General features: G+C 34.8%; 1 protein-coding gene across 1 annotated transcript; it reads right to left on the bottom strand.

Annotated features, from left to right (window-relative positions):
- Positions 1 to 1724: 1724 nt before the first annotated feature.
- LOC142350426 (nose resistant to fluoxetine protein 6-like) lies at positions 1725 to 17407 on the bottom strand. The gene is made up of 9 exons (XM_075402272.1): positions 17229 to 17407; positions 15194 to 15371; positions 13393 to 13537; positions 12543 to 12713; positions 10850 to 10956; positions 9598 to 9748; positions 5403 to 5660; positions 3014 to 3189; positions 1725 to 2444 (listed from the first exon to the last, which is right to left on the bottom strand). The coding sequence occupies exons 1-9, from the start codon at positions 17405 to 17407 to the stop codon at positions 1800 to 1802; spliced, it is 2010 nt and encodes a 669-aa protein (XP_075258387.1). The 3' UTR covers positions 1725 to 1799.
- Positions 17408 to 23484: the final 6077 nt, after the last annotated feature.

The following is a 23484-nucleotide window of genomic DNA, read 5'->3' on the forward strand; positions in this document are numbered from 1 at the left end:
AGAAATTTGCTAATCTCTCCAAACTATGTCTGTGAATTCAGCATATACCAACTTCAGATGTCCTATTTAATTAACGGAACCAAACTGGTTTTCACTGAGCAGAAAAAAGTGGCCATGACTGGCGCAAGACTTGTCAAGTTTTGGCAAAGACTTGACTCAAGACTTGCCAAGCCAAATGGATTTAAGACGTGCCAAGTCTAAAAAGTGACACAATCAAAAAGTGAGTCACTCTGATCCAAGACATTCAGTTTCGCTGAATCAGTACTGATTAAGAAATGACGTTCAGTCCGGGTTAACATCGCCAATACGTCAGTTCAGCGTCTATGTGTCCCTTCTGCACCAAGTTGTCGATAAGCTATAGTTTTGTTGATATTTATTTTTCCGTTGATCGGCTCAACTGTGTTTCTCAATAATGAATATTTTCTTAGTGTTCTGCGAAGATCTGAAGCCGTTTTTTCTATATTTATTGTTAAAATTTTGCACCATTGGTATCCCCAACCATCCAGGCATGCAGAACTAATCGCACAAAATTAGACCATCTATCAAAGTTGTGACAATTCAGAGAACGCTACTTAGCATTTCGCTTTCGGTGACAAGGAATAAAGACACTAACTTATTTCTGATATGATGTAACTTCAAGAATTGAGAAAAGGAAAACACTAACCAATGACAAATAGAAAAAAAACGAATCCAAGTTTTCAGAAGGCCTCCTGAAGAGAGAAGGTGAAAAGTTCTTCAAAATTTGGGGCTTAAATCTTGTGATACAGTCTTTCTGATTTCGTCACTGGGTAAACAAAACTCACTTCAATCAGTTAAAATTCGTTTCTTTCCTATCAGCTAAACTCTTTGTGTTTCATGTAAAATACAAAATGCAGATCTTTTTGTTTTTGGGATTCGTGATTTGATTAGATGATTCAAAACAGCTAGATGACTTAATAATTCGAAAATCATATCCGGAAGGGCGATTCCCATAATTAATCACCAACTATACTTTTTGGTCCTTGTTTGTTGATACCCATGCAAAAAACTTGCAAGTTCGTACAAACCTTGATATTTTTATGGCAACCCGGACTTGAGTCGCAGAGCAATTCAGCGCTGAAACAGTTCATTTCAAGAACAAACACTTAATTCGTTCCTGAAACACGGTATCTCCAGAATATTTTAAGTTTCTTTATGTGCAGTATTTCCTCATTATGATTATATTCTTAACTTATCCTGTATAGTCTGAAAATTACTCATACCCAAAAATTAGTCTGAGCAGAAGAAAGTCATAATTTTGTAGCTTATAACTGGTAATTACTATAGTTTTATACACACTACTTATATTTAAGCTGGTTTGTAGGCAATTATCACAAAGCCCATTTAGATCAGTGGTTACGACTCGCTACGCAAATTAAATGTCACAAGTACCCACGCGGAAGTTCGAATCGCATATAAAGCAAACCTTGTTGACGGGAGTTAAGCTGAACATATTATTTTTCATGAAGTAAATTTGACTCAAAAATCAGACTGGCCAGTGTAAATAGTGACATGAACAGAGTACTGGCCATCCTAAAAAACAGAATGTCTTGAGACTGATTCAGCGCTGATTTGCACTGCCACCAACCTCCGGGAAGTACCATGTTAAGATCTTGGCAAGATTCACCGCGTTATAGTCTGTATCCTATCAAGGTGTATCAACTTTCAGAACACTGGTTTCTCTAAAATTGTTTAATGAAGTTCTTTTTCAGATTTTATTATCTAGATTACAATACTTTCCTGACAATTGAAATAGTTTGCAGAGACGATGAATTCAAAATTCAGCGTTTGCCTCCAAGAATCACCTTCTCCATTTGAATAAACGGTGCTTCGATGAAACAGCTAATCACAATCGATAAACAGTTTATACACATTAGCATTCCACTCGCAATCAAAGCGTATTCGATGGTCGTAAAATGAAACACCGTTTCCAGTGTTTGTACATACAATTCCAATAGCACGAAATGTATTATATAAGTCGTGTAATTGACCCTGGCGAAAGGAATCCAAAATTTGGCACCCAGAATTTTTTCGATAATTCCACCGTAGCCAGTAGAACTCATAAATACGATAACGCTGATGAAAACTCCCCACAAAATTCGCATTGTTGCGTTGTAAAATGCCACCGACCAAACTCCCATGGGGTATCCATTTGCCCAGAAGTAGCACCCATAAAGGTTAACAATTCCCGCTATAAAACCCAAAACCCAAATTGAGCAAATGATAAGAATTTTAACAAGGTATTTAAATCTGCTGAGAAGACGCATTATGTGTTGCTTGTGATAAAGAGCCAGACCGAGTAACAGACCAACTCCGTATGCTTGAAATCGACAGTAGAATGTGAAATAGGTTTTCATTGCCCATTTTCCAGCAAGATCAAACGTCTGGTCGCCATTAAAAATGATGCGTCCGAGGATTGGGAAACCCTAAAATTGTACAAATACTCAACTTCACGAAAACTTTTGAATTCGGCCAGACTCATAGATATAAGAGAAGTTTATGAACAGTTTATGATCAGCAGTTTATGAGTAACTATGTTCTCATTTAGATGATATTAACGGTGTGAACAAGTGCGCGCGAGCGATAAAATTTTCTGTCATGAAGGCTTGTGTGTCGGTTGAGAGATTATATGCAAATAGTTATTAGAGCGTTGCTCAAAAAATACTTATTTTATGGCGAAACAAAATTCCGCCAAGACATCATTAATTTACACCATATGCTGTTTCATTATGTCTTATATCTTGTCACAATATGGCAATCTTGTCATTTGCAAGTACTGCGGTCAGCTTTATGGTGATTTTCCTAAGAGAGCTATCCTGGTTCGACATTTCTGAAACACCGCATTCCTGATTCCAAACACAGTGACAGAAACAATGTGCTAGACCGTGTACTTAACGATATCATGAATGCTTCCTCCCCCCCCCCCCCGTTCCACCCAGGACAATGTTCTTTCAAAACTTATTTCATCGACCTAAACCCACATAGTGTAACTCACGTTATCGGATGGTGGGACTTTGTTAATTCCAGACGCGAAGAGAACCGTCAAAGTGTTGACCAGAATGCAGTATCCAATGGCAGCAACAGAGAGGAACCATTTGCACCTTGCAAGCAGTATGAAGAGTGGAGATAAGAAGTAGAATTGAACATCGTTAGAGATGTACCAACTCCAAACTAAAAAGAAGCTATATTATTTTAGCTCATACGCTAGAATGTTGTCGTGAGGCTTCAGGTTGTCTTTTGAGCTGTTTTCTTCAAAACAGCTCCAATTTATACATGATGGCAATGTATTGTTAATATTATCCGTAAAGTTAATATATCACACGATTTGTGACTCTTTTATGGTGGTCAACCCACGCACATTAGAATTTATTGCACAGGTCTGAGCACCTCTTTACAAGTTTAAATAAGAATACGATGGATGCACTCAAATTTGTTGAAAGATGACCGTAGGTTCTAAAGCCGCTAAAGGGCGGGCTGAGAAAGGTTTTCCAACTTGTTACAGTAGTTAATTTTAATCGAATTTTAGGTTAAAATTTCCAAAGCATCTGCAAGTTATAGTAGCATTTGGAATATGTGATACAAAAACCATTCAATAAAAAAACTTCTGTCAAAATTGAAGTGATTTGTGCCATTTGCTGTTTTTAATCTGATCTCTGAGAATACAACTAGAAAATATTTTACATATTTTTTGAACTTATACATAACGAGCGTCTACTGAAATCAAAACAAATCTACTTCCAAAGAAAGCGATTTGCGCTTTCAGATGCCAACTTCCGTTCACTGAGGATGGTGCTTAAATTTTGTGAAGGTCGTTTCAACAGAAAAAAATAAAGAGCCTTAAAATGAAAAATGGAATCAATAAAATGTGAAAGACAGTCCCTTTTGGCTGCAAGGGAAATTCACAAATTTTTATTAATTTTTAAGGAATCTATTACAAAACAGTTAAGATAAGCTTACTTTTAATTTATTGCAAGTATTTTTCGCAAAGAGAGAAATTTACCCTATATTTAGCGATTAGCAAACTTTTATGCGAACAAACGAAATCTTTTCCAAAGTTCATGTCATTTTTCCTATAATCTTTCTTTTACTCCTCCAAAATTTTTGAGATGTTCTCTTCTGATTACTGCTAATTAACACCAAACTCACCTAAGTGAATAGGTTTACAATACCCACAAAAAATTACGCGAGTTAACAAAATAGCACCGAATAATTAACCAAACACGGGAAACATAATCCACAAAACATGAGAGCTTCAGAAAAGAAAAACAAGAACAAGCAAATTGCAGAAAATTGTACGAATAATTGCGCAAAGGTCCCTCATTTCCAGTTTCTAAGCCCTGTTTCTAAAAACACTTTTGTCAACAATGAAAACTAAAATGAGGGATCATTGTGCAATTAGTCTGCTGCATATTTTATATTTCTTTCTTTTTCCCCGTCTGACTTATCGGATACTTTCAAGCTTCCCTTGTTTGGTTAATTATTGACTATTTTGTGAAACATAGTAAAACTTTGGGGTTTTGAAATCCCTTCAAGTCCGGATAAGTGCAGAATGCGGTTCAAAATCATGTGAAATATAATTACGCGAAATTTCGGCGCTGTGGAAAGCAGTTTTCACTTTTCAACTTCCAGGTTTAAAGTGACAACCACTGAATGGATTAAAACCGCTGGATGAACCGCTGAACAAAATGTGTTTTTTACCTGAGTGCTGTATTGTTTCAAGCAGATAGCACTTTTTAATTACGAATCCCTAATAACGAGTCTTGATTTATTTAAAAGATTGAATACTTTGGGAGCATTTAAAAAAATTTCTATCTATAAGTAGTTTCTAAAATTAGCTGAAAAATAGGATTTTCGCTGAGTTGGGATGCGTACAGTAAAAATAAGGTGGACAGTTTGTAAAATCCATACTTGTGTTGAAATTGTACATTTTTCTTTCTTTTTAATTGACACTTTAAATCAACACAGCTTTGTTAAATGTAGGCAAAAGCCGATCAACGCGTACAAGTTTTAAAATTGCAAACGACAGCAACTGTTGCGTTCTATGTTAACTGCTAATAATTTTACTGTTTTGTCCTCCAGCTTATCAACGATTTTCAGTCATGGTATCCGACGAAATTGAAACTTCAGTTGAAATGGGATTACCGTCATCAACCATTGCTGGCGTAGACCTTAAATCATGGCTCATAAAATATTATAGAAAATCAATTACAAAAAGACTAAAAAATTGGTCTGAAAAGCAGGAACAATATATCTTTCACAAATGTGAGAAAAAATTTTCACGCGTTTCTTCAACAAAAAAAAACCTGTTAAACTCAGAAGTTGAACTAATTGAAAGTAACCTATAAAGTATAGCAAAAAACAGTAAGGATAAATGTGAATCATACTTAGGCACACATCGTTCGGATTATTGACCCAGTTATTATAGAAGAAGCCAGTCGATAACCACTTTGATCCCTTGCAAACGTACGGCAGTGACGTGGATAGTGTGTTCTGGAAAAGTGGGCTGTAAAATAGGGGAGCTAGATTTGGGTAAATTCCAGCCACGAACAGAATCGTCAGAAGTAATGCTGGCCACAATCGGATGAGTCGATGAATGTAGAACATAATCCAAAAGCTTACGGATCCAAACTTTCCTTTGGACTCTTAATGCCGACAGAAGTTGTTTCGACCGATTGGTGTTTTAATGTTAAAAAAATGGTCTTGAACCATTAACGTTTAACAGTTATTCAATTGAACTTCATGTCATTACTAATTACAAATTGTCCTCAGTAGAGTCCAGGTATAAATGGGTCATTTTAAAAACCATTTACTGCTGATGACCTAGGTCCAAACCTCGATTTATGAAAAGACCATGCTTGACCCAAAAAAGTATGAAAAGTCCGTGCCCGACTTAAATAGTCCATGAAAAGATTTAAGGTCGACTTTCGATCTAATCTCAACTTTAGCTAGATGTAATTTTTTGCTGCTGGTCTTTAGCTCGACCCGAATTTGATGCAGGACTTGAATTGGAACCAAATATGATGCTCAAATTTAGCTCGACCTAAAATGTTAGCATTGGACCCAAAAAAATACATTTGTGCTTAAAATTGGCTAGTGCTTATAACGTAGTCAACGGGTTTGACCATTCAAATTTTTTAAAGTATCTAATATTTTATCGAAAAACGAGCTGTGCTATTATAAATATAATCAAAAATCGAATTTCAGAATCAAATAAACTAAATTATAACACACTAAACTCATTGCCACTGAAAATTCGATTGTTAGAGCTTTGCTGACTAGTTAAATTCAGCCGAACAAATTCGAAATATAGGGTCTTAGCAAAAACTATTTTATCACAATTATTTCCCCCTGATTTTTTGTCGCAATTAATTCCACCTGATTTTCGAAGGTGGACTGCCTGTTGCAACGCTAGTTTAGTATTGCTGATAGTTGATACACATCAACAAAAAAGAAGCATAGGAAAGTTAATTCTTAGTAATAACACAAAAATGCAATACTCGAGTCATGAAAAGACCATGCTTGACCAATTAAAAGACCATGCTCGACCTTAATTTGTTACAAAAAGACCTCATCTAAACCCATGAAAGTTCTTTAACTTGACGATGAATAGGAGCTAGACCGTGTATTTGTAGTCAATATTGAACACCCTACTAGAATTATAGAGTTTTTTCATAAGTCGAGGTCTGAAACTGGGAGAAATTGAACTAAGAACTGAACCTGACGAATTTTCAATAAATTTAGAGCTTTATAAACGCTCAGTAATGTTAGATTGTTGCATTGGGGGAAAGGGGCAGATGAAACCAAGAAGAATACCAGACGTTGCGAAAATAACCCTCAGTACGATAAGCTAACTATTTTTGCGCAGTTTGCCTATAAATTTAAGAATGTTGAGCAATGAATGAATGTTGACAAATGTTGATTGATGAACGATTAAATCTAGAAAATTATCTTTGTTCTAATTGCCAGGATAATTTAACTTAAACACCCATTTGACGAATAGCTCGCTTTCACCTTAAAAAAAGAAACATCAAGGTTTTGTGAAAATTTTAAAGTTTTTTGGTTATGAATATGAACATCGTAACATGTGAAGTACAAATGTGAATTAAGTAAAAAAATAATTTAAAAAAAAACAATCTTGAACAAGTTTTTTGTAAATTGTGATTGTATTTAGCAATCACTTTTAGGCAAAATTTGAGGCATTATTGAAAAAATTTGTCATTAAATAACTATTCTTTTGATAGGAGCTTCTATGCCAATCGCGTGACCTTTCTTTTCTGATCTAAGAGCGCCTAATTGAATCAGTCTGTTAAACACGAGAGAAGCTTTTGGTAAAATGACTGTGTTTTGGAGGTTTTGAGAGAAGTCATGCATTTCAATGGAAAAGAGAATAAATGCAACAAAATAAGTATTTTATAAGTCAGAAATAATTTTCGTTCAGCACGACTCCAGAGAAAAAAATTGGCAAACAATTAATAAAAAATGTCATTTTAGTCAAGAACTTTGCGAAAAAAAATTCTAGACTTTCCGGATTTCAATTGCAAGAAGCCAATCTTAAATGCAATTTACTCACGCCTATCTTACAGTACTAATTGCGCTGTAATTGCTTATTGTGTTAGACGGAAAGAGGTACGTCCACGGTATCCCGCGAAAAGTGTGTACGTCCTGGCCTTCGTGTCTATGTCCAGACTTTCAAGCATGTATACCCAGACCTTGTGCGTTTATGCTCAGAGGTCGGTGCTTTCACTAAACTGTCATGGGATCATGTCCGAAACATGCCAAAATCATCAAATTTTATAGCTCTCATCAGAATCGCTTCACACATAATAAAACTCAAGTAAGTTTACCTGAGCAAACACCTTAACTAAACTGAAACTTTCAGGTAGTTTTAGTTTACCTGAACTTACCTTAGCCCTCCACTTTACCCGAGAAATAAAGGGGGTACCATTGGAACTTTTACTTGAACATAACTTAGATTTACCTGAAAAACACACCTGAACAGTTCAGGTAAAATAACCGCAAACTACCTTAAAAGCTCAGGAAAATTTAAGGTATAATGATTCAAGGTCAATTCAGGGTGAGTTAAGTTGTGTTGAGGTAAAATTTGGGAAGTGCAAAACTACCCAAACCGGTTCAGATTAAAAATTCCAGGTAGCGAGTCCTTAGCTTCTTTGATGTGTAGAAAGAAAGGGTTACTTTCAACCATTTTTAGTCTCGCTTTGGATCTTCCAGGAGGCCGTAACGTGCCAATAAGTGGTAATTTTTCAATTCTCGTTCAATTTTACCTTTAGATCTTTTCTAAAAAAGTATGAGCGGTTGGTGCGCCTTTCATGAAAGTATTCAGAAAAACTACTATTTAACAGGTAATCAATACCTTTTACACATTTAATCTGAAAAAGTTATTTTTTGGCGCGCAAAACTTAAGATCAAATTTTCTGCGTCTTTTAGACGTATGATTCTGCTTAAAATACTACTACCATATGGTCTTTTGGCATTTGAGGCAAATTTAAAAGTTAATGTAACTGGAGTTAGTGAAATGTTTTAGTCCAAGAGCGAAAATATGTATAAAACATTATATAACAAAAACGGAAAGGCTTTTTAGGCTTTTTTTGACCTGTTATAATGCTTCTCCAACTGCTAACATTAATTGTGGACAGAATGAACCATTAAACCGATCTTCTATTACTTCTTCTTGAAACGAGTGATTCAAATACAATATCGATGGTAAAATTGATTTGAAACTTCTTGTTTAGGTTCGAGAGAAAAATTGATATAAATATAAAAATTTTCAAGATAAATTTTTGATTTTAAGCCAAGTCTTTCCTTCAGTAGGAGTGCCCTTCTGCCATAGAACGACTTTTTAAACGATGGAAAAGCTGAAAAAAAATTGACCACTTTACAATTTTTTTGCTTTGACAAAAAAGATTCAATTTTTGGGATCTAATTTTTTGAATAGTCTGCTTCATCTCTTTTACGACTCGACGGGGAGTATTGGAGGCTTGTTCATTTTTCTTAAGCAACAAGTTTTTGGTTATTTTACTGCAGAGCGTTACCAAACGTAATTTAAGGTATATTTACTTTAACAAAGTTAATGTAAATTTTTACCTTATTTCACGTTAAGATAAAGCTAAATATAGATATAAAACTTAAGTTTAACAACGCTTTACCTCAACCCCGTTAAGGTAAACTTAACTTAACTTTTTTAGTGTGTGGCTTTCAAGTTTCAACTGAGGTTATTCTGTGAATCTGGAATTTGTAATTTTGTCTGATTTCATCTGAGACCTTTAAAGATTGTTGTCCAAGTCAACACTGATTAGGACTTGCCTCCTTGATTTCATCTGTAACCTTTAAAGATTGTTGTCCAAATCAACACTGATTAGGACTTGCCTCCCACGGAGAAGTTTTCAAATCATTGTTTCATTGAACTGTTTTCAACTGATTTCTGGCGCCAAGAGTTTTTGGGTGTAGAACATCCCAAGCAAATCATCTGGATTATTCTGTACTAACGAAAAAGGCGACGCCAAAATTGAAACTGAGTACATATCATTAACCTCTTTGAGGTCGAAACAGTTCCCCTATAACCGTTGAATTTATCCAGAGTTCTCAAGGTTCCAAGCATAACCAAACATCCACTCATTACAAAGAAAGTGTCAACAGATGCAAAACCATTTGCCAGAGTTTGGAATAACATGTTATCACCTCTTTCAAGCACATAAATTATATTGTCTGCTACTCCTGGAACAATCTGCTTTTTCAAGATGGAGAGTTTTCTGATTTATTTTTTATTTCAGTTTTGCGGCCTTAAAAAATTCCGGTATAGATTAGATCTGGATTAATTTCAGTCAATTATTTTCATCTAGATGAGACATGAATAACGGAAAAACGATCAAATTTACTCTCGAGAGATTTGCTAAAGAGTAAGTACTATTGCAGCTGATCTTACACAAAGGAAACACCCAGTAGCAATAATTCCCGTTTCTTTGTGTAAGACCTCACAACTCACCCACTAATAAAAAAATACGAAACATTTCATGTATATCAAATAGATATAGATAAATATGCTTTGAGGAATTACCCCCCCCCCCCCCGACTGTTCAGAGGAGGTAAAATAGTGTAAGAGTTCGGGGATAAAAGAGTAATTACCCCCGAACTCTTATATCATTTTACCCCCTTGACAGACCAATAAGATGTAAGAGTTGGGGGTTAGTTTGCTTTTACCCCCTCACTCTTACACAATTTTACCCCCGTTGGAAGCCTAATGCAGCCCAAAAAGGCGTAAGATTTTTGAGCTGCATTTTCCTAAAAAATCCTCCCATTGCAGCCCCGCTCTTACATCATTTTGGGTGGAAAAGTTCGACCCGCGCGCGCATTCAAGAAATTCTCCTATTTTGCAATTGGGGCTGTTGTTGAGAACATTTGATGCCCATTGTGTAATCAGCTAAGACATACTTCAATTATGTTTGGGAATCTCAATAAATCACCAAAGTGATTGAGAAATCTTACCAGAATTTCTTATCTTAACTTGTTTCCCATCGAAAAACCCAAAGTTTTCCCTTTATTCATGACGAGATTCGCGTTGTCGATTTTACTTTGAAGAGATTTTGGAAACAAAGAGAACTTACTTTTACGTACCACTTCCTACGATTCTTGGTAAATTTCCTTTTGGGTCCCCTGACGTCAATTTTCTTATAGGAATAACGTGGGAAAAGTGGAAATTTGGTAATAATTTCGACAGTCATTGCAAAGGACTAGAAGAACGTCGGTCGCAAAAATGCCGAACGTATTCAAACACCTTTCTTAGTGTTATTTGGATAATTGAAAAAGCAGATTGTGTTCCTAATTGAAGAAGAAGCAAGTGACATATCATAACCCATCCCAAACTCATAACTCTCATTCCATTGAGAATGGACAGCTGATCTTGATTTGGTGAATTTGGAATAGCTGAAACGAAAACAATGACATCACACATTTCAGAAGAACTCAAACTTAAACAAAGAGATCTCGCTTCCTAAAAGCAAAATGATACTGTCAATTTCAATCTATGCAACTCGAGAATTTGAACTATAACCATAACTTACGATAATAACGATATGGTGATATTTTTTATCACCTGTCAAAACACCACTCAGAGAGTTTTAACCTTTATCTTAATCCAAACTTCTGTACTTACGATGTCAATCAAAAAGAAAAAAGCTAGAGACTTGAACTTGAACGCCGAAACAGGAAGTAGAGCAAAAAAGAGAGTAGTTTTTCGGCGAGATAATTTTTACTATAATTTTTCAGTAGAGTGAAAATATCGTTATTTGAACAAAAGTTTGCTTCTCTCTATTCGTTTTTTGTTAACATGCTACAGTTTGCTTTTGGTTTTTTTTTTCACTGATTTTCTCTTGTTTTGATGTATTTCGATTTTTTTTTAATTTAATTATAGTCCGTTCTTGGTCTAGTTGCTTGTTTAGTAAATAAAAATTCTTTGAAATGGCGTTTGAGATTATCTTTTTCGATTGCAATTGAACAAAAATTAGAGAAATCGTGCGAAAAATTCCCAAACATGAGCACGTGTTGCCCTATTCTGACACCAAAAAGTGAAATGAAACTCAGGTCTAGACTTTTGTAAATTATTCTTCAATTAAACAGGAACCGTATCCCTTCATCAAGTCTTATCTACCTGCACAATAAAGAGATTTTGATTTGTTTTCCAATCACGCAAGAACATTTCTCAAGAAACATTATGTGTTGCTTACGGAGTCGTACGCGGTTCATGAATAATTACCCAGCCGAGCAATGTGCGAATGCTAACAAACGCAAATTTACGTAAGATTGGGGCTGAATGCGTTGAATTTATATACAATCTACACTTGAGCATATATATAACAAAGTTTTGCCTTGAATTTGTTGATCTTTCATAATTTTGCTTTGAATTTAGCGAAGATCTTACATGGTTTTGAGTGGAATTTAGCGTAGATCTCACAACAATTTGCGATGCATTATATGTTGACCTTACGTAAATTTGCGTTCCTAAGCTTAGATCCTACACATTTTAGCGTTGATCTTAAATAGTTTGGAGATGAAATTAGCGTATATCATACATATTTCAGCGTAGATCTTACATAATTTTGCGTTGAATGTCTCTTTGATTTCAAAAAAATGTGGTTCTTAAGGACAATAAGGTACCCTGGCACAGTGGCAAAAGAGGTAATAAGCACGCAGGAGGCCAGTTGTTCGAGTTTCCCAAATAGAGCTCTAAGCGTCAAAATTTTGTAAGATGTAATCTAAATTCAACATAAAAGTGTGTAAGATCTTCTACGTTTAAAAACGCAAATTAAGTCAAATCTTCGCTTAGAAGCGCACAATTCCACGCATTCGTCCAAAAATCACGCTTTAATTTTGTTGTGAGTTTTCTAACGTGTCTTTTTATTACCGCTTATCATAAATATCTCTGGCAATATTCCTTGGACCAGGTACTGATAGATGTTAACCCGGATGTGCAAAATTCGTTTCATATTGAAAGTAGCACTAAGTTTGCTTACATAAAATTTTGCTGAGGTTTGCGTAGAAGTCAAAACACATCAATATCTTAACAGGCAATGGATCTTGGGCTTTTGGCTGTATTTGATCATCTTTTCCCGACTGCTCTTGCACGTTAAATTCGTTTCCCAATTGTTTCGCCCAGAAGTCTTCTGACAGATTTTGATAGATTTCTGAAACACAGCCCACACCAAATTTCTTGAAAAATTTACGATATAACCTATTTTTCCCGCTGCTTCAGTCGCAGGGAATTGTAGTCCTCATTTCGGATTCGATTGTTTGTTTCCAGAAAATTATCGTTATTTTAGATTTTTCGTTACGGGTATCATGTTGTCTAATAGTTCTTGATTAATTAGTTTTTTAAGTAAGGATTTAAGTAAGTTTTTAAGTAAAGATTTTCCGAATGGCTGTTCATCGGATGCACCTGGCCGCGATAACTTAACGGCAATTTCCGGAATACATTTCACAGCGCATGAAATGCATTGCCGTGAACAGTAGTCCGCAATTTCAATTAAACTGATATTTGACTATCTAAACTGTAGGCCAAGTAATATTGTGGTAAAGCACAGTCCAAAAGTGGGGCAGTTCTCTACTATAAAAACTGAGCGTGAAAATGTTGAAAAGATGCCGTGTCAATCGGATATTCATTTTGCTGGTTTTTCGTATTAAGGCAAATTTGCCCAAAATGAGCGACAAGGCGATGATTGCCTACCAAATTTCAATTCTTCGTCGCTATTCCCGACAGCGAGTTCTAGCGACAATAGCACTGTAAAAATTTTTATGCCATCTGAAACTTAGGATAAGGTTCAAGTGAAAATCTTTTAGATTAGTCAGTTTGAAACATTAACAAACCTGAAAGCTTCAAAAAAACTCCCCGCAGTGTTGCAATCAAGCTGAGTAACAGAATAGCACCAAAAACCAGCACACCAATCACAAAGCCAGCATCTGCGTTGAATTTATCACGACTATATGCATTTACATATGGGCGCTCATCATTCTGAAAAAGAGAAATAAAACCAAAGATTTGAAAAAGTCGCTTTAACTCATTGCCATCCCGAAGAGATGCCTTGCAAGCTTCTCCGGGTACCGAGTTTTAGAGTGGCAGCACTTTCTTTAGTTTGTTTTTACTTTTATATGTTACTTGATCGCAAAAGTGAGCTATATTAAACTATGACCAAATTCTCATAGTCTGCAAGTCACGGTCACTTTCCTTAGAATTGAGATCCGGGTCGAGGTGTCACCGCCATTCAAAGCAAAATTATGTAAGATAAGCAGTGAAAGTGGAAATTTCTGTAAGACCAGCGGTGAATGCGGTGAAATTACATAAATCAGGCGGTGAATGCGGTGAAAAAAAACCTTTATCGCCTGGTAGCGGTGAAATTACATAAACTCACCGCTACGAAAAAAGTGTTCAAATTATGAAAAAAAGGGGTGAATGCGTTGAAATTACATAAACAAACCGCTCAAATTAGGGGGGGGGACTTACATAAATTCACCGCTTTGAAAAAATTGTTAAAATTGTATGAGATCAGCAAAGAATGCGGTGAAAATATTGGGGAGTAAGGGAAGAATTGTTAGAAATACCCTCCCACTAAAATTACCATTTAGTCTTACATCTTTTTGATACCTTTTTCTAGACGGTGAATTTATGTAAAATCACCACTAAAGTAAGCGGTGAATTTACAGAAAATCACCTCAATTCAGCGCTAAAATATTTAATTTTGCCGCTAAAAATCGCATATCTTACAAAAATTCACCGCGCATGTAATACAGGAAATAGAGTGAGTTTGATTTATATTCAAAACAAAAATACTAGAAGTTAGTGAGAGATGGCGCAGTGGAAGAAGGAGTGGATGACATGCAGGTTGTGAGAGGTTTTAAACCTTGTAAGGGCGGTGAAATTACACATTTTATCGGTGAATTATGGTGATTTTTTGTAAGATCACCGCTTACTCTAGCGGTGAACTTAAATATTTTCACCGCATTCACCCCATTTCACCAAAAAATTATGTACGAAATTTGCGGTGAAAAAACTAACTTTTCACAGCTTATCTTACATATTTTTCCGATTTTTTTTCTTGACCCGGGGAATATATCGGTACCGGTAGATGAAGTTGTTTTTAAATATAATTTATTCCGCAATTGAGTACATCATTTCGCATTGAGTACCTTTTTGTAGTTAATAACATGTGTTCATAGTTACACATGTAAAGCGCCCTTTTCTTAGATTCGAAAGATTAAATTGGTCAACGATTAGATATTTTTTAGGAGCCAGATAGAAATTTTATTCAAAAAATTAATGCGGAATTCACTTAGGTGTATTTTTTGTAAAGGAAAGATACAGCAATCAAATGCGGATTGCGCTTTAAGAACAGTAGCACGGTCAGTTCAGAATTCCACTAGTGGTTGTCTATCAAATCTCTTAACTTGTCCTTTAGCAAATATCTAGACAAAGCTTTTTTGAATTAAATTGATAAATATCCAGATGAAGGTCGTTTTTTTATTTTTCCTCGCAGTTCAGGCGCAACAGAATTGCTCCTATACAACTTGCTTTAGTTTCACCGTATGATGAATTTTTGTATAGCGTACACAAAATTCACAAATATTTAACATTGTAATCCAATTAACAGGACGTTGAGATCATTTTTCTAACCCTGAATATGGACGCAACTTCCTGATTGGAACAGCTCGAGGGCATACACATTCCCAAACGATTGTTTGTCAAATTAACCAGGAACATCTCGGTGTCAGGAAAACTGGCGTTGCTTATTCCACTGTATCCACTCTTAGCATCAAAACACTCCTGAGGTTGTCCAGGATGCAATAAATGACCTTTATGTTTTTGAAGTTGTTTTGACAGTAAATTGACGGTGAAAAAAATCTATGTGTGAGTAAAAATGTTCGTTCCTCTGTTTTTACAACGAAGTCTTTCAGTTAAGATCGAAAAAAAATTGAAAATAGAGAATTTCTAACTGCCCCTATAATCTCATTTCTCTTACATAGCATTGAAAAACTTTTCATGACAATTATGGCACTGGCAAGACACTTATTTAAAGAATAATATTGGTATCTCTTTGTCCTCAACAATATACGCGCAACGAACGTCAAGTATTAATCAGTAGTACTTATTTAGTGAAATTGAAAATCTTGAATCAAAACTGTATCAGAGTTCTGATCATGTCACTTTTAGACCGGGAAAATCTTGAATGAAAGGCTTGGCAAGTTTTCGGTCAATCTTGGCAAAGACTTGAAAAGTCTTTATCAAAGGTAGCCATGACTTAGAAAGTCTTAAGTCAAGTCCTGCGTAAGTTTTGATTAATCTTGATACAAGTGTTAAGAACAGTTTTATTTTACTTTTTTCTTATGTATTGCAAAGAAAGTGAAAGGCCTTCACTTACAGTAGTTTGTCTTCAAAAACTCTCCACATAGAGAACATAGAGGCGGAAGAAAGCGCGAGCACTTCCATAAAATTCTTTCGAACTGAAATGAAAATTTTGATAACTATACTAGTCAGGGTCATTCTTTTTGCCCGTACGAAAATTGGTTTTTCGTCGATTGTTTAAATAGGAAGTTTACTTTGGGTATATGCTCATTTCAGTAATCGCTTGCTCGTTCAAATAGAATTTTGGTTGAAAAAAGCATATCTCAAAAAAGTTAGCAAAACTTGTAATGATATTCTCATACACATTGTTTTCTCATTACTCCGCTCTTCGTATTAACAACCAAGAATTTTAAATTTGTGCTCGAGATTTGACTTGTGATCAGTACTGATTCAACAATACAAGATAAATATTGCAGTGGTGAAGTGTTTATCGAGAGCCAAAACACGTTTCTGTTAAATATTTTTCTTTATAACTAGTAGCAATCTTACGCCACGGGATGAGGGCACAATTAAGCTTCCGAGATGTCCTAACCATCAAACTGGTTCCTGGCATAGCTGGCAGCAAACTATGATATTAAGTTTATGGGGGAAAGGTCAAACGAAACATTTTTGAGATACCATTTTTATCCTCTTTTTTGAAAACAAATTCATATAACCTGCTTTCAAAAATTTCTTGAGCATTTTTATGTTTTCAACTAGGAGAGGAAACAAAAATCTGCGTCATCATGTCGTTATTGCTATGAGCGCATTTTTTGTTGATAATGGTTTGGAAAACTAAACCGGAAAAACAGTGGTATTTTTTGCTTATATCTTTTAGTTTCTATGGCTAACGTTGGTAATTATTGTAATCATAAATTACATTGTGGTCAATATTAAGTTGAACCCGAGTTCCCGGAGAAAACGCATTATTTTACAAATATTAAAAAATAGCCATGTCAGCTCTTTGAATCAAAATTCCAAGTGATGTATCTACCAATAATCTTCCTTAATTTTACACCAAAAATTTTGGGACCAAATTGAATCCAACTTCTGATCCGGATTATAAATACAATTTTAAAGATGTCAATTGATAAAAAATTTATGATAAGCGTCGTTAGTTTAACCTTTGTTTCCAGAAAGCAGGTGGAATGTCAGATGACGTCAACGCGTGAATAACTATAGCTCCCTAAAATCTGATTAAAAAGAATTTTAGTTTCACATCGTAAAAAATGTGAAACAAAAAACTAAAATAAAAAATTGTGATAAATTTTACCAAAAATCTGAAAATTTTGCAACTTAAATCTATCTAGGAGCTATCCAAACATTTCCTTCTAAAATTCCAGTTGCAAGTACTCCATAGGAATCCCAGAACTTGAACACATCAAAGGGACTCTCGTAACTCTGAATGGTTTGCCAGTCTTCGTAACACTGGCTGTCGTTGCGAAGCTCCAGAATGTTTTCAAAAACATCCGGATTGTTATAGAGGAAGTTTGGAATGTCTGTCATTGCGATCTTGCTCACGTTGTCATTTCAAGACTTTTTAAAACCAGAAAAGATTAAAAAAGGATGAGATAGCTTTCTCTCGGAAAAAAATGAATAAAAATTCAGCAAACAAATTTGTTTTGTTAATAGTTCAAACGAATTGATCGAATTCATGTTCGAGCTCTCTTTCTGAACTGTTTCTCGATTTCAATAATTCTCATTTTGTTCATACGAAGGGGTCGAATTAACTTTTTTTAAAAATGTGCACAGCAATTACAGTTTTTGTTCTCTAATAAAGAATTTTTTGAGATGTATTTTTTCTCAGTTTTGGGTAAATTGTGGAAAGTGAACAAAATCCCGTTTAGATTTTCTGGTACATGCTGTTGTGCAGCATTAGATGTATGAAGTGGTTTCAGTCGATCTATAATCAGTTGAATCCTGTCCTGCGTATAACTTGAAGACGGTCTTGCATAAAGTAATACAACCAAAGAAAAAATAATCGAAAAGATTGTCATATTTTTCTTGTCAAGTGAAGCCAAAAAATTTCATAAATAAAGATTTAAACACACCAATTGGACGTAAGTGATCTTTATTCTTGTTTGATGTTAAATCAATTGCTCAAATATTACAATTTGAACGGAATGTTATAAAATGAACAACTCTGTCAATATTTCGAACAGTGATGAGTGGGATTATGCGATCTTTGATACGAACAAATGCTTTGGTAAACAAAATTGTTTATTAAATTGAAGGCTTAAAATGTTTTCACGTGTCCATTTTTCCAATCAAACTATATGGGTATATATCTGTTGCAGTTGCAAACTTAAATCATTGGTCTCCATCGCTTAACAATGTGTAGAAAATATGTAAAAATTTTTGTCAAATTTTGTAAAAGAAATCATTCGAAATCAGAAATTTAAATATTACTCGTTACCGGGGTCGAGGTTTTTGGGTAAATTTTTGTAGCAAATGCGATGAATGCGGTGAATTTTTGTAAGAAATGCGGTGATTGCGGTGAATGCGATGAAAATAAATATTTCACCACATTTCACCGCATTTCTTACAAAAATTCAACGCATTTCTTACAAAAATTCACCGCATCGACTTTTGTGGTATATTAATTTAGGAAATGCGGTAAAAGCGGTGAATGCGGTGAAAAAAAATAATTCACCACACTTCACCGCATTTCTTACAAAAGTTCACCGCATATGATTTCCAAAGTTTACTCAATCTAATTTAAATTCACAAGAAATTTCTAAGGTGTAGGTGACTGTTGGCGCAGTGGACGAAGCAGTTGAAAGCATGTAGGAGGTCGGAGGTTCGAACACGATCCTGTTTGTAAGAATACTGAGAACGCGGTGAAAACAAATAATTCACCGCATTCACCGTAAAAAGATGTAGGAAATACGCGGTGAAAACTACTTTTTTTCACCGCATTTAACAGCATTTCTTACGAAAATTCACCGCCAAACCTCGACCCGGGTATGTCCAAGTCTTAAAAAAACAAATTGAAACGAAATTGTAAATTTGTTCATATAATCTGATAAGTAAAACTTCAGGCTCTGTAAGCGTTCATTTCTTTAGTGTTTTTCTTCAAAATAATTCCTAATCCTGACTTCATAAATCTTACATCTTGCGTCAAATCTCAGTTGCAGCCAATATGTAGAGCATCAAATCTACTTTACAAACAAACAAGGAGACTCGTTAATGTACGTTCGCATATGATGTTTCGACCCGCACTAATCTATATTTTTGACTTAACTGTCAACCAAATGAAGAGATAATAAAAAAATAAGTCTTTGAGTTTAGAAAAATCGTTACACAAACTACTAAATGAATTACATAATGCCCTGCCTCGTTACAACGCTCACGAGATCTCACACTATTAATAAGACTATGGGAGAAAAAAGCAACAGAGTAAGCAAAAACAAAAAAAAACATAATTTTAAAAGCACCTAGTAACAACGTCAAAATACAATCAGAAAAAACCTACCTTTACTACACTAATTTATTTTTCGTTTCGAAAATACAGATGGCACTTTGTTTTCATGAGATTAGGTAACAAGTTGACAAAGAGAAGCGATAATGAAACGAAATTCAAAATTCAACCATTATTTTTTAAACCGAATGTTTACAAACGTCCTAAAAACCAATAGTTGTTAACAAAAAAAAGTTTAAGATAAATTTACTAAAAACTCATGACAAAACCAATAGAATCTGTCTTTGGTTAGACTAAGCCACAAAAACGGACTAAAGATGGTGAAAAATTGAAAAAATTACAAACACTTTTCGAAAACATAAGTTATTGAAGCCATTGAAATCTCTCGGTGTTAGCTGAATATTATCTTTTATTTCAATTGTTAAATAGATTATTTCAGTTGAAACTATACTGAAAGAATAAGTATATTAACTTGGGCCTCATTTGAAAATCATCGGGATCTGCCATAACGCGAGTGTACGTAAATAAGAGAAAAAGGAACACAAATGTTGACCACTGACAAAATTTTTATGAAAAAGCATTTTGTTCAGAGTCGGAGCCATAAAAATATGAGCGATTCCCTAAAAATCGAACTGTTTTTTAACAGGGCATACTTTGACTGTAAATGAAGTTTGTCATGAACAGAACCTAAATTTGAAAATGAGTAGCCTCTAAGTGACTTGAAAAAAAAAACGAAATGGTTTTTAAAATATTAGCTCTCAATAAGAAATCAAACTTTTTTATAGTAAACGTCCATATTAGAAGAAAACTAGATTTTTATTGGCTTTTCGTCTGTTAGAAACACAAGGTTGTTTCGTTTGCAGCATAAAATGTAATTTTGATTTGATTTTTTTTAAAGAAGAGATCTTAATTTTAATGAAAAAGTAGATAAAATCAAGCCAAACATCGCGTGTTCACACAAAGTTTTCAAAATCGACAACTCCTCGAATTACACTTTGTTCAATAATCTTTTTAATTCCAAACTCTACGCTGGATGAACTTTTAAGTGATATTACTCACAGTTCTCTACGTTGAATATATCGCTCGGCCAAAATCATCTTAACAAAAAACCCACTTGAGTATATAGTTCCTCCCCCCACAAGTGGGTTCGGAAAAAAAGTATTATAACTATCTAGTCGAACACGAAAAACCAATAGAGTAATGTCAATCAACGGATTGATCGCCAAGAAAACGTCACATACAACGACTGTACACAAATAAAATAAGTCATAATTATTATGAAGCTTCCGTTCATTTTCTCTGATTACAGGACACTTTTTTGTATTGAAAATACGTTTCATTAATTCGACCAAGCAAAACAGATTGAGAAAAAAATTCTCTTGTCCAAAACTGGCTTTCATTATTTGAAATATTAAAGTTTCATGAAAGATAACCAAAGTTAACCAAAAATGTAGGTTTGAACAAATATGGAGACGAGCTGTAAACATTTTTGGCTGCTTTAGAACTCCTTAAGAAATTTGAGAAGTCTTGGATTCCTTCGCAACCATGAGGAAGAACATAGCTATTTTTGGTCTGGATATTGTTACCAAGAAAAGAAAAAAAATAAGCAGACCGAGTTCGCTTTTTTGAAAGATTATGTAGTCAAAAGATAATAGTTTAATTGTTCTCCGCATATTTTTTTGTATTGAATGCGTATGGTATTGGATATGGTTTCCAAGACACCATGAAGTTCATTTTTTCTAGTGTCTTGACGTGTTTTTCTCCACTCAGAGGGCAATGCACGAGCTTTATGAGTAATGTTGATTTTTTCATTGTGAGCTATACGGTTGCCGAATTAAATAAAACTCCATATATGACTTGGATATGGTTGGCAAGAAGGATTATGGTAGCGAAAACGAGTATTCACCATTAAGTTGGACGGATTAGCTAATTGTTTACTCCTTCAATATTTTGAGGCTTCCCGTTAATGCGAAAAGATATTTCAAATAAAACTCTCATTTGAAAGACAAAATTGGTAGATCGATGTCTTTCAAACGTGCGATAGTTTTATGTTGATCAAAAATCGGAGCGTATTCAAAAACAGTAATTTTTTCCCTTTCATTTCAGATCTTTTTAGATACTGCTCATTTTTGTACCTGGTAATCTAGAAACCTGCAAGTTTGTCGCCTTTTTTATTTCTCTATCACCATAGCTAACTTTTCTTAGGAAACGTGTTAATGAATTAAAGCGTCTTTGCGGACGTATGATTCGAAATAGAGGCCCTAAGTTTCGAACGAGCGGTATTATGAACAAACAAGTTTGACAGTTGACTTATGATACAAAATAGAGCAACTGTTCACATCCAGACACCCACGTATTTAAAATGCCTGGTAAGGTACTTGCCACACAATAATGGCCCAGGACGAATTCGAATGGTTAACTTGTAAGAATTTGCAAGTTTCTTGCAAGTTCTTACAAGGCAAGGCATCGCCTTGCAAGTTTTTCGTGCAAAAACTTGCAAGTTCTTACAAGTTAACAAACTGACTAACAAGTTTTTACGAGTTAATCAATCGACTAACAAGTTCTCACAAGTTAATCTTTCGACTATAAAAGAATTTGAAAGTTAACCATTCGACTCAAATTGCTCTTCCAAGCTAAACATTTGACGTGATTTAAATTTTCTTACATAAGTTCCCATAGTATAAACTGTTACAAGATAACAATTCTGCAAGCATTGTAGCAGAAAATAAATAATTGTTGCAAAATTTGAGCTTAAACTAACGTTTTAAAGTATAAAATCTGAAAAAGTGTGAATTAAAATTACAAAATAAAAATTGGTATAAAGCTAAGAGTTTCTGAATTGTTTTGTGAAATTGTTGACATATCCACTTGCAACTTCAAGAAAATCAAAAAAAAAGGGGAAAAAGGAACGTCTTTAAAAGAGACGTCATGAAAAAGCTAATTCAGTTCTACTATTTATGATTTAAATTGCAAAGGACCTCTTGGCTCTTGGGTTGATAAAACTGAATAGTAACCATTTCGTCAACTTAGGTCGCAATGAATTATGCTACCTAAACAGAGCAACTAGCTCCCGCGCGCTTTCTACGGATAGTGACTGAATGTTAATTACAATTAACCAATAAAACTCTAGTGCCAATGGAACGAAATCGCAAGAAATTTACAAGTTAGCCATTCGACTTGCAATTTCTTACAAGTTAATCATTCGACCTGAAAGCTCTTACAAGTTAACCATCTTTTGCAGAAAACTTTCAAGTTTCTACAATTTATAATCATTCCGTCTCAACCCCGCTGTCTAATCATATCTGTATTACCTCAGCCCGAAACAAACCTCTTCGAAGCTTTGACTCAAGCACCACCTATAAAGCCAGTTTTGGACACAAGTAATAGATATCGTTGGTTGTTTTGTACTTATAAGCTGCTACAGGCGTACAAGAGACAAACTATCTTTCTTTAGCGCATTAGATTATAATGCAACCATAATTGGATAAAAATGTTTATTATGATTGCTTACAAGAACTGAAAAGTTTAAAATCGAAAAACAGAAGATGCAATGGTATAGCTGTTAATAAGCACAATAAAAACAACGTCACAGAGGTTGGCAGTGGCAGTCAAGCCAGCCGATAAGCGTGCAAGCCGCATTTTTAAAGTGGCCAAAATAAGTCAAGATTTTCCGAGATTTTGCGCGATTTGCTGCCATAACTGACTAGAGGAGTTCGGACAACGTCTCACAGTTGGTGCGAAGCATGGGCCCTAGAGAGTGGCCCTCTAGTGCTTCCAAGCAATCTATGTTTTGCGAAAAAACGTATATACTTTCCTTGGCGCATTCGTAAGGGTTGTCTTGGTTGTAACAGTCTGCGCTGTATTTTTCTCCCGAAGATTAATTACATAGTTGCTGCATGAATTTTGGCTTGTTTTGATGTCGGTCATCTTTTACCCAGACTTACTTTGCTTTCATTGTTATACAGCTGGCGACAGTTTTGCGCACTGTACTGGTACGCAGAATTTGCTAAATTACTGCTATCAAAACAAACTATAACTTGACTAAATGAAAAGCGACGTTTCTTCATAAAAATTCTATATGCGCATATTGTTCAGCAGATCAGTAATTTAAACTTAGCGTTACTTTCAAAAATTTCTTTAATAACCTCCTCAGACGAAAAAT

Source organism: Convolutriloba macropyga, chromosome 12 (genome assembly GCF_964194025.1).
Source record: "Convolutriloba macropyga chromosome 12, txConMacr16.3, whole genome shotgun sequence".
NCBI lineage: Eukaryota > Metazoa > Xenacoelomorpha > Acoela > Convolutidae > Convolutriloba > Convolutriloba macropyga.